At 41.9% G+C, this 11,152-nt stretch overlaps 1 protein-coding gene across 2 annotated transcripts in view; it reads left to right on the top strand.

The window, feature by feature from the left end:
- Positions 1-19: 19 nt before the first annotated feature.
- The window catches only part of tent4a (terminal nucleotidyltransferase 4A), a 78,329-nt gene continuing 67,196 nt past the window's right edge, over positions 20-11,152 (top strand). For both annotated transcript variants that reach the window (XM_059945126.1, XM_059945125.1), the window contains exon 1: positions 20-994. In XM_059945126.1, the coding sequence (XP_059801109.1) occupies positions 327-994 (668 nt within the window). In that variant the 5' untranslated portion in view covers positions 20-326. The remainder of the gene's footprint in view (positions 995-11,152) is intronic.

The raw sequence follows: 11,152 nt of genomic DNA, 5'->3' as shown, positions 1-11,152 counted from the left end.
TGCGCGGCGGGGGCGGCCGGGTTCAGGGAAAGACGCCATATTGTCAAAGTGCAGCGTTAGTTTGGTGGGAGCGAGAACCCGGTCTCGGCATTGCTTTTATCTAAGGAAGAAGAAAAAAAAGAATCGTAACAGCAAAAGAAAACAAAGTTTAAGCGCTATTTAAGAAGAGAAGAAGCAGATCGCAGGGAGAGAGCAGGAGAACGGAAGGCAGAGCCCGGTGTAGCGGAGGTCCCGGTGGGTTGTGGTTGCCGAGCCGGTGGTTCGTGAGGTGGTCGGCGCTTTGTTTGACAGAGGTTTTCTGCTGGGCTGAGGGCGAGCACTGTTTGATGGATCCGAGGGTGGCTTGGATTCAGCCGGAGCAAAAGGGACCTGCCAATGCCTTGTGGATGCAGATCTGGGAGACGTCTCAGGGAATGCGCAGCAACTCGGCTCACCACCATCATCCGCTGTACCTGAACTCGCCGGCGCTCGACACACCGCCGAGCAGCAGCGGCGGGGGCCTCGCCTCCCCCGGCTTAGCGCCCGCCACCGAGCACGGCCACCGGACCGGTCCCCCGGCCGCCGGCCGCCCCGACACCGGCAATGGCCCTGGGCCAGGGCCGGGGCCGGGCAACGGCGAGGGCTGTAGGGCGCTGCAGAAGTCCTCTTCAGCCTCATCGTCTTCCTCTTCGTCCCCTTCCCCCGAATCGGGTACCGGCAGCTCCTCGTCTTCGTGCTGTTCCACCTCCTCCTCGGGAAGGACTAAAGCCGGCACCGGCACCTACTTCAATCATCACAATTTCACGGAAATGAATGGTGGCGGGATTGGCAATAACTTGGTGAAGAACAACAACTACCACAATAACAATTTGAAGAGCTTGGTGGTGGGAGGGAGAAGGAAGAGGGAGAACAAGGCCAGCACTTACGGCATAAATTATATGTTGAGCTCCAGCAATGGGAACTACTACAGCGGGACGCCCTGGAAAACCATGAAATATAACGTGGGGGTGACGGGGTAAGAGACTCGCTGACCGCGTTGTGTGTAAATGTGCAAATTTCCAGCCTTCACTTTGGATATCGGCAGCTGCATTCATGCAATGAGCAGGGGGCGGGGTACCGAGTGGATAAAATTCATTTAAAATATAATGCACCTTAAAGTCTGTTTCAATGATTGGTTAGCGTTTAATGTCATGTTAAGACAAAGACTGGAGAGAACACCGGGGCGTGTAGAATGTGGAGGCAGCGCTTGCGATGTAGGAGCACATGGGCACCTACATTGCCCGAGATGAGATGCTGTGTGTAAAGCGCTTTATGTAGTTGCACCTCATTTTGAGTAATATATGGTTATAAACAGGATTTTAGCAGTGACACGAGAATGGAGCGTTTATTTTTGGGGTTCAACTATAAACTGTAATTTGAAAATAATAAAACTAGCTAGCCCATTAATCCTAGTGTCTTAAATTCCGGCTTACTGTCTTTATAAGGGAGACGAAGCCCCCGACTGAGATGCTTAAACTAAAAAAAATGGCGTTGAATAAGGCTGGTGATGAAGCATGGCCGGTAAAAGCAGTAGTATTTTATAGTTACAGTACTGGCCTGTGCGCTTTTAGATCAACGTGTATTGGATTTTGCCGAATCACTGAAATTAAAGCTTTATTTAACATTACTAAACAAAAACTAATGCTTTTTAAGGCAGGTAATTTTACCAAAAAAGCTGACTTGCATCTCTTGCCACATTAGACGTGATTTGACATTGCATTCACGTACTGAAAAAAATCAGATAAGTGTTTAGAATTTGATTTAATTATTATTCCCTCTGTGTCCGAATTGTAAGAAACTTTTGCAGGGATGGTTTTATACTATTATTTCAGGAACCGAAATATTACAAGTACTTCAAGAAATGACATCATTGGTTATACTAAGAATGTGTAACATTTAACAGAAAAAGTCCTTCTGTATAATCTGGCCGAATTGTTCAGTATGAAAAAGTATAACTAGTCCCAGCAACTAATTATTTCAGGACTTCAAAAATATTAAAGATCTATTACATTCTATTTTTTTTACCAGTAGCTTGTCACTTGTGTTCCTTTTGTAAGTGGAGCTGTAGATCTAAAATTGGAGGCAGGTCATCTTTCTACTAGATCAGTTATAATGTACATGCAGTTGATAACCAGTTAACTGGGATAGTCAGTTGAATAGCACTTTTTTGTAATGTGTGCTAAAAATTAATATTGATTAACTGCAGTTATCATGTTTTGAGGTTTAAAGTAAAATCATCAGCATTGCTGTATAATTAAAATCAACTTCTTTCATAATTCAGTGTGAATGAAATTGTGGATGCACCATTATATTTTAAAAAGGATGGGGAGCTTGTGGTTAGATAAGGAGGTCAAGCACACTTAGATCTAAGGACTTAGATCTTAGATCATTGACAGTTAGATATAACAGAAAGAAGGGGAAAATTTCTGATAAGACTTCTATACTTGATAAAAAATGACAAATCGTAGTAAGTGCCAAGTTTTGAAAAAATACCTCAGCAGGGCAGCATGTGTGCATTTAAAGGTGAGCAAATGACCAGCGGCATGTATGTTAAGGAAGTGTTGGTGTAGATCAAAGAGCTTGAGCTCGGAGTCATTGCCTCTGTAACACCTCATGGTAGGGTTGCATTACCAGATTGCTTTGTGTAAGGAGATGGTCAGACCCGTTCAGTTACTTTGTTAGTTGGTCAGGGCTGAGGGAGAGCAGCAGGTAAGGAAATTTGAGTTTTTAGTTTCTTTGAGTGGTGGATGAGGTTTATGACCAATGATGGTGCAGGAAGCCATTCAGATGAGAGAGAAAACAAATGTAATCAAAGAAGGGGACTGCATAAGAAAAAAATCTTTCAAGGGTGAATCTTTGGAATTCCCTATGTGGGAGGCTGGAAAGGCTCAAGCATGCACATGCTGATCAACGAGATGACTCAATGTTAAAGGAATCTTGGGTTATGGGGTTAGTGCTGAGAAGGTAATATTAGCCATACTTAGAATCATGGAGCAGGCTTGAAGGGCTGAATAGCCTGTTCTTAGTATGTCTTGCTGAAGATAACAACATTGCTGTTTGTAGAGTGCAAAAAGCTCTTTTGTGCATCTGGTATCAGGGTATGCAGCATCTTTACACAGCCAGAAGGATACTTGCCATGGGAGGGTAGGATCTGATTGTGGTGTAGTGGGAGCCAAAGAACACACTAGGCGGTTTAAGTGGTTTGGCATGGACTGGAGGGCCTGTTTTGGTGCTGTACTTTTCTAAGGCTATAAGATCACCAAGGTGGTTCTATATAGTTGATGCAAAGAGGTGGTCGTTAATTGAGAAGCACAACCTTGGGTGCCAGTCTCTGGATTGATGCAAGGTAAATTTGATTTGAGAGATGAATACATTACTCATACTGCTAAGGAAGAAGTGGGTTCTGGAGCCAATGTTGTGGCAAGCTGGAGAGCTGTACTGTTCGTATTCACCCTGAACTGTGATGGCTATTATTCCAGTAGATCATAACTGGAAAAGTTCTGATGATTATAAACTAAATGGTGGATGCAAGGGATCAAAGTTGGGATTATGTAGCAAATGAAATTAGAGGCAAGGTGAGAGGAAGGTTTTATTATGGGAAATAAGATATGATGGGAACGAGTAGGGACTGCAAAAAGTAAATCTAAGGCTAGAGATTACAAAAACAAATGGATAGAATTAAAAGCACGAGTGTGCATAGCATTCAAAGTAAGATGAATAATGAAGTATGAAATAAAGAAATGATGGAAGCTTGGCATAAAGGTATTTCTGGGGATTAATTTCCATGAACTGGAAAAATCAGATATTCAAAGGTAACCTAGGTGAGAAGTTAATTATGTTTTCCATATGGAACAGCATGTTCTAGTACCAAGCAAGAACGCAATGAAATAAAGATGTATTGGATTTCTGTAGGTAAAAGTAATCATTAAATGATTGAATTTTGCATTAAGTTTGAGGGAGAAGAATGTGTGCAAGGTATGTTAAAACCTTCAATAATAGTAATTAAATATTAGATTTATTAGATATTAGAATAAGATCTTGGTCAAACAAAACCTAATAGTGGGTTTAAGAGGGTCTTCCAAAGCAGAGCAGAAACATTATAATGAGTTACAACGAATTCTAAGAGGGATTGACGAGACACTGGGTAACTTTAAAATTAAAGATAGTATCAAACTTGAGAGTAAGTGGGCAGAATTACACTGAAAGAGGTGGTATATTTTAAACTAAACATTTAAAACTGAAGGAAATGGAATGTAAAATGAAATTAACAAGAAACAAAAAGGTGGGTTAATATGGATGTTTAAAAATAGTCCGATTCTGGTCAAGTGAGTGGGATAGAAATTAATGTTGGAAAATAAGGAATTGACAATTGAATTAAACTGGTGATCTTGTATCAGTATTCATTACTGAGAATATAAGCAGCATCCACAAAATTGTGAATGGGGAAAAATGTAAAGAGGAATCTATTCTAGAAATTATCACTTCTGATCAAATTGCTGCAGGCTGCAAAGTGTGAGCAAACTTTATCCGAGTAGATTAAAAGATCCGACTGAGAAAGTTGCATCGGTTTTACTTTTCCAATAATTATTTTCTAATTTTCCATCTAATGTCCCCAAATATGCAACTTCTTAATTCAAATAGGGAAGCAGGAAAATGAAAACTTATTGTTGGAGAATATTTAGTTTTCAGCTAGTACAGCTGGATATCTAGAAACATTCAAGGCAATTAGGCAAGGCTAGCATGGTTTTATGAAGGTGGTTTTGTGTTTGACTCTTTTTGGCATTCTTTTGAGGAAGTCATCAGTGTATGAAGGGACTTCAGAGTTTCCCAGAAGACATTTGATAAGTCAAAGATTATTGGAGAGAAAATAATTTGTGATGTTGAAGTTAACCTATGAGCTCTCAAATAAAGAAAAAATTGCAGTGATGCTCAGGTAAAGCAGTATCTTTAGAAAGATATTTAAGGTAGGTTTGGGATCTTTTCATTAGAAAAGAACTGGCAGATTTCAGATTCCATCAATGGGCTTGCATATGACTGTGAGCATCCAACTTATCACTTGATGATTTGATATACCTCTGCAAATAGCTGCCCTGTGAGGTTTACTCATCTCTGCACTGAACGATAGCTGTGGCCTGCAATTATCACTCTGCAGATTGACTTGTGAACTTAAGTTTTAAATGCTATTGTATTGTTTGCACAATTTGTCTCTTGTCTCTCTGCTCATTGGGTGTTTGACAGTCTTCCTTTATTTTAATGGGTTCTGTTGGGTTTCTTAAATTTTGTGGCTGTCTATAAGATGAATCTTAGGGTTTCATAAAGTATACACTGATAATAAATGTACTTTGAACTTTTATCCCCTGCCCCCTTACAGTGCAGGGGCAGAAAATAGCCTCTCCTTATAACTCAAGTTGTCCAGTCCTGGTAATGTTCTTGTGAATATTGTCTGCACTTTTTCCTTATTAATGACATCCTTCCCAAGCCTTGCTGTCCAGGTCGTCACACAACAACTTGTAGTAAATTGATTGAACTGCTGATGGACTTGGGTAATAATAGGAATTGAGGAGTATGTTGAGGTAGATCATTCACCTGATATTTTTGGTTGAATATCATTGTAATATGGGGAATGGCAGTATGATAGGGAGATTGGCAGTATGATAGATTTGTGCCAATACAGTTGGCCCTCCTTATCTACGGGTTCCGCATGCGCAGATTCAACCAGCTGCGGATGAGGAAAACCTGGAAGTTATCTCTCTAGCACTCGTTGTTTGAGCATGTACAGGCTATTTTTCTTGTTATTCCCTAAACAATACAGTATAACAACTATCTACATAGCATTTGCATTGTATGAGGTATTATAAGTAATCTAGAGATGATTTTAAAGTAAAGCAGTCCCCAGGTTATGAACAAGTTCCGTTCCTGCATTCGTCTTTAAGTCGGAACGGGTGCATCGAGTATTATTTAGCGTCAGTTAGTCAAATGTTTGTCTGAGCATATAGTATATATTTTACCTTTCTATGCATATAAAATACTTAAAGCATATAAAACACATAAAACATATGTATTTCAATAATTAAACTGCTGCGTAGTTTAGTAATAATTGTAGCTTTCATCGGGGCAGGGCCTTTCACATGATCGATTAAAATTGCTTTGATCGTTGACTGACTGTACCCTAACGCTTTTCCAGTGACCAATGGTGTTTCATCTCTTTCTGATCGCTTTATTACTTCCATTTTATTTTCAATCGTGATTATTTTTGTGAACAGAAACGCTGCAGATTTAGAGCTGTGCGGGGTCCTAAAGTCCACGGCACTGAGACAGGTTAAATAAGGGACTTGAGCATCTGCGGTTTTTGGTATCCGCGGGGGGGGGTCCTGAAGCCAGGTCCCCGCAGATAAGGAGCACCGACTGTATATCTAAGTTCTTGAAAATAGTAAATGATGCTGTGAATGTGGATGACAGATTTAGCTTGTTGCTTGGAAATGTTCAAAAGTCAGCGAATGTAGCTAGATAAAAAGGCTAGGCCAGGGGTCAGCAACGTTTACCACTGAAAGAGCCACTTGGACCCGTTTCCCACAGAAAAGAAAATACTGGGAGCCGCAAAACCCATTTGACATTTAAAATGAAATAACACTGCATACAACGTTTTGTTTTGCCTTTATGCTATGTATAAACAAACTATAATGTGTTGAATTTATGAAATTGATGAACTCCTGCAGAGAAAACGAAATTACATTTCTGCATGCAACAAAAACATTTTGAACTCCGAAAAAAAGACGTTGGGTTGAAGGTTACTTTGAAGTAAAATACCCAACGTCTATTTGAGTCCTTCTTGTATTTATGAAAAACGCCAAACTTAAATTTGCCGCCAGCAGCAAACCAAAAATAACGTCAGCCAGCTGTCAACCTGAAAAATAAAAGGACTATTTCACTGAACAATGAAAACATATGAATATACGTAAAATAATAGGCAATTAAAATATTTATCATACTTGTTCAGATTGACTCACACCTGACAATGCAGTCGTATTCAGTAGGGATGGATCTATGCTCAGGGGAGTGACCGGGAAGGATAATGTGTTTTTTTCCTCTCTGAACTCACAGAAGCGTTTCCCAAACGATGTTTGCATTGCGATGATTGCAGAATGTAAATACTCCGAATTTATCATGTCGTGACCTTGTTTGAATTCTCTCAAATTGGGGAAGTGAGACAATGTGCCTTTCTGTAAATCTCTGGCAAACACTGTCAACTTGCGCTCGAATGCCAAAACATCCTCCAACATGTGCAGGGCTGTACGTCCTGTCCCCTGAAGAGCTGTGTTCAGTGTGTTCAGGTGCGCTGTCATGTCTACCATGAAGTGTAGCTTTTCCAGCCACTCTGGCTGTTCCAGCTCAGGAAAGTTGAGCCCTTTGCTGCCCAGGAAAGTTTTCACTTCTTCCAGACACGCGACAAAGCGTTTCAGCACCTCCCCTCTGGACAGCCAGCGATAAAAACACGTTGTAGCGGTTGCTACACGCAGTCAGTAAACTGCAGTCAAAGATAGCTTTATTCGAACTAAACAGCCTTGCTTTTAAGCCTCCCTCAACCCGCCCCCCATGGGCGCGGATGCTGCAAAAGACACGTACTCACAAACCCCCGTAGGCTATCTCCCTTAGCCTGAACGCTGGCTAATTGTGAGCCGGTTCGGATGTGTCAGGAAATGGGTCGCCACAACGTCTTATTTAGATTGTACAAGATCACCATAATCTTCAAATTTAGATTTACATTTCAAAAACTAACAAACTAACATAAAATACATTTTAATTAAATACTGACCATGTAGCGGTGTGCTACACGCAGCGCTAAAATTACGACACGGAGTCGGTAACTACAGTCGAAGGAAAAAACTTTATTCGAAATCTTCAGCCTCACTTTTAAGCCTCCCTCAACCTGCCCCCCCCCCCACCCCGTGCACAGAGGCTCCAAAGCTCTGTGCTCGCAAACCCCCGTAGGCTATCTAATTGTGAATCGGTTCGGATGTGCCAGGAAAAGGGTCGCCACAACCAATTATTTCCCAAAGCAAAAGGGAGCCGCAGCACAGACGTAAAAGAGCCACATGTGGCTCCGGAGCCGCGGGTTGCCGACCCCCGGGCTAGGCAATAGATGTCCTTCCCACCATATGAATAACCAACTTATCTGCATAGGAACGAGTGTTTAGGAGACGGATTGTATGGATTCGCCCACTCCGGCTGGGCTGCAGCATTTTCTGCTGTGTGGGTACACTGTTTGCAGATGTTGGAAGTAATGTGCACAAAATACTGGCGAAACTCAGCAAGTTAGGCAGCATCTCTGGAGGGAAATGACCAGGCAGCCTTTCTGTCTGAAATCCTTCGTTAGGACTGAAAAGGACAAGGTCAGGAGTGAGAATAAAAAGGTGGTTGGATGGTTGGAACACCCATTGGTGATGGGTGAGTCCACATTGGACTACAAGTTTGTTGGGTGGGGAAGAAGGGGACTGATACGAGATGCTATGAGCTGATGGGTAGAAAATGTAAAGGGCTGAAGGAGGAGGATAGTTGACCATGAAGTAAAGGGAAGGAGGTGATGAGCAGGTTATGAGGGCAGGGCCACTTAACTTTCCCTTCATCTGGATTCACATATCACCTGTCAGATTGTCTTTCTCCCCTCATCATTTTATTCTGATTCCTGACCCCTTCTGGCCCAAGCTGTGAAATGTTCATTTCCCTCCACAGGTACTGCTTGACTTTTCTCCTGCATTTTGTTATGTGTTCGGTTTACAGACTCTTTACAGGAATAAACCCTGAATAGTCAGGGCCTATATCAAGCATTTCTTACTGTGAACTTCTGAAATTTTTAGAATATTGTCACATTGTTTTTACTACCTGAAGCTCTAAAAGTACACATCTTGGGCTATTTCTAAAGTTGTACTGAAGAAATGTGTGTGACTCCTGTAGCCTAATGTAAAACTCACCACGAAAGGATCATTGTACAAGACTCCACTCAAGCCACGTTTCAGATATTGTAATAATTTTGCTCACTTTCCAAGTCCCCCGCAATTAGATGGAAGGAGGGAAGCTGTTGGAATAATTCTTGTTTTTAAAATACTTAGTTTTACTGTTTCAGAATAAGTTGATTTTACTGGCAATAGCTGCATTTTATTCATTCACTAATTGTCCTTGAATCAAGTTGTGTGCTGTCTTAATACAATTTTGGAGTCTCTTGGTATAGTCCCACTAAAGGAGGTACATTTCCCTCCGAGAGCAATATTTTAGTGGACCAGTTGTTTCTTTATAACAATTTACCGGTTTCTTGGTCGTTTTATTAATGCCAGTTTTATTAATTGTGTGTAGATTTATCTACTGCCGGGGCAAGATTCAAACAAGTTTCAAGATTATTTAGCCAGGCTTCCATGTGCTTGATCAGTAAGAAAGCTGCCTTCTCATCCCTTAATCATTTGTCCATTCACTAGAGTTGTATCTTTCCATGAAGTTCATGAGTTGGCATTGTATGATCTTGAAACATTCATGCACTGTTCTCAAGCAGCTCTATGGTTGGCTCTCACACTAATTGCAGTCCTTGTTTCTTATAGTCCCATGTTGATTCTTGACTAGCTGGTTTGAGAGCAGTAGCAGTTTGTACTTTGTGGGTTGTTTCTTTTCTCCTCCTGCAGGAGGATACTGTGTTCCTTGAATGCCCATGCTATCACAACTCACAGATGGTTGCAGTGGGAGTGTGGGATATCTGTTGTGATGAAGTTCCTGTGTGACATAAGGTGAATTTTTTTGTGATGGTGTGACCATGTTGAGTATGTCTGGCACCCTTTGTTTACCATTTTCTTTCTCTTTAGTTTACAACAGCATTTTTGATGTTTGAGGATGCTGTCTAATTAAGGATGTACTTGCTATCGACATTCATTGTCATTTGGCAGCCTATAAAAGTTCTATAGCTACTGTTCAACAGCTTGGTGTCTTTCCTTTTCTGCAGTGTTCCCATTCCAGGTGAGCATTCTTAGTAAAGGAGAAACAGTCGAGGTGTAGGGTTTGAATTGTGCATAGATGTGTCCTCACTTTTCAGTTTCCAAACTTCCAGGTGTTGCTTCAGCGACTCATTCTTCATTGTCCTCATCATCCTAGCATTACTCTTATAAGGGAATGAGAGGTCCAAACTTTCCCTGAAGTAATCAGGATTTGTGTACTGAGCGAAATGAGCACTATTTCAGTTAAAGGATACAAACATGAGAAAATTTGCAGATGCTGGAAATACAAACAACATGTGCAAAATGTTGGAGGGTCTCTAGCAGACCAGGCAGCATCTGTGGAAAAGAGTACAGTTGAAGTTTTGGGCTGAGACCCTTCGTCAGGACTGGTAAAAGAAGATGAGAAGTCAGAGTAAGAAGGTGGGGGAAGGGGAGGAAAAGTGGTAGGTGATGGGTGAAACCAGGAAAGGGTGAAGGAAAGAGCTTAGAAGTTGATTGGTGAAAGGGATAAAGGGTTGGAGGGGGGGGGGGGGAATCTGATAGGAGAGCGTAGAAGACCATGGAAGAGAGGAAATGGGGAGCAGCAGGTGTAGGCAGTTAAGGAGATGAGGTGTGAGGGGAACAGAATGGGGTACAGTGAGGGGGGGGTGCGGAATTACCAGACTTCCGAGAAATCGATGTTCATGCCATCAGTTAGAGGCCACCCAGATGGAATACAAGGTATTGTTCCTCAAACCTGAGCATGGCCTCATTGCAGCAGAAGAGGAGCCCATAATTGACATGTCAGAATGGGAAGTAGAATTGAAATGAGTGACCATCCTGCAGGTCCTGCTTTTTCTGGCAGACGCAGCATAGATGCTTGGCAAAACAGTCTTCCCAGTCTAGGTTAGGTCTCACAGATGTATAGAAGGTCACACAGTGAGCATTAGGTGCAGTAGGTGACCCCAACAGACTTACAGGTGATGTGTCATCTCATCTGGAAAGTCTCTTGGGGGCCTGAATGGTAGTGAGGGAGTAGGTGTGGCATTTGTTCTGCTTGCAATTGGAAGGGAGTTGCGCAGGGAGAGATCAGTTTTTTTTCCACAAGGATTGCTCCCTGTGCAATTCACTTGGCCATTCGTCCCTTCCCATTGATTTCCATTCTGATTCTTGCCCTTGCA

Source organism: Hypanus sabinus, chromosome 20 (genome assembly GCF_030144855.1).
Source record: "Hypanus sabinus isolate sHypSab1 chromosome 20, sHypSab1.hap1, whole genome shotgun sequence".
Taxonomy (NCBI): domain Eukaryota; kingdom Metazoa; phylum Chordata; class Chondrichthyes; order Myliobatiformes; family Dasyatidae; genus Hypanus; species Hypanus sabinus.
This window is presented reverse-complemented; position numbering and strand designations above follow the sequence as displayed.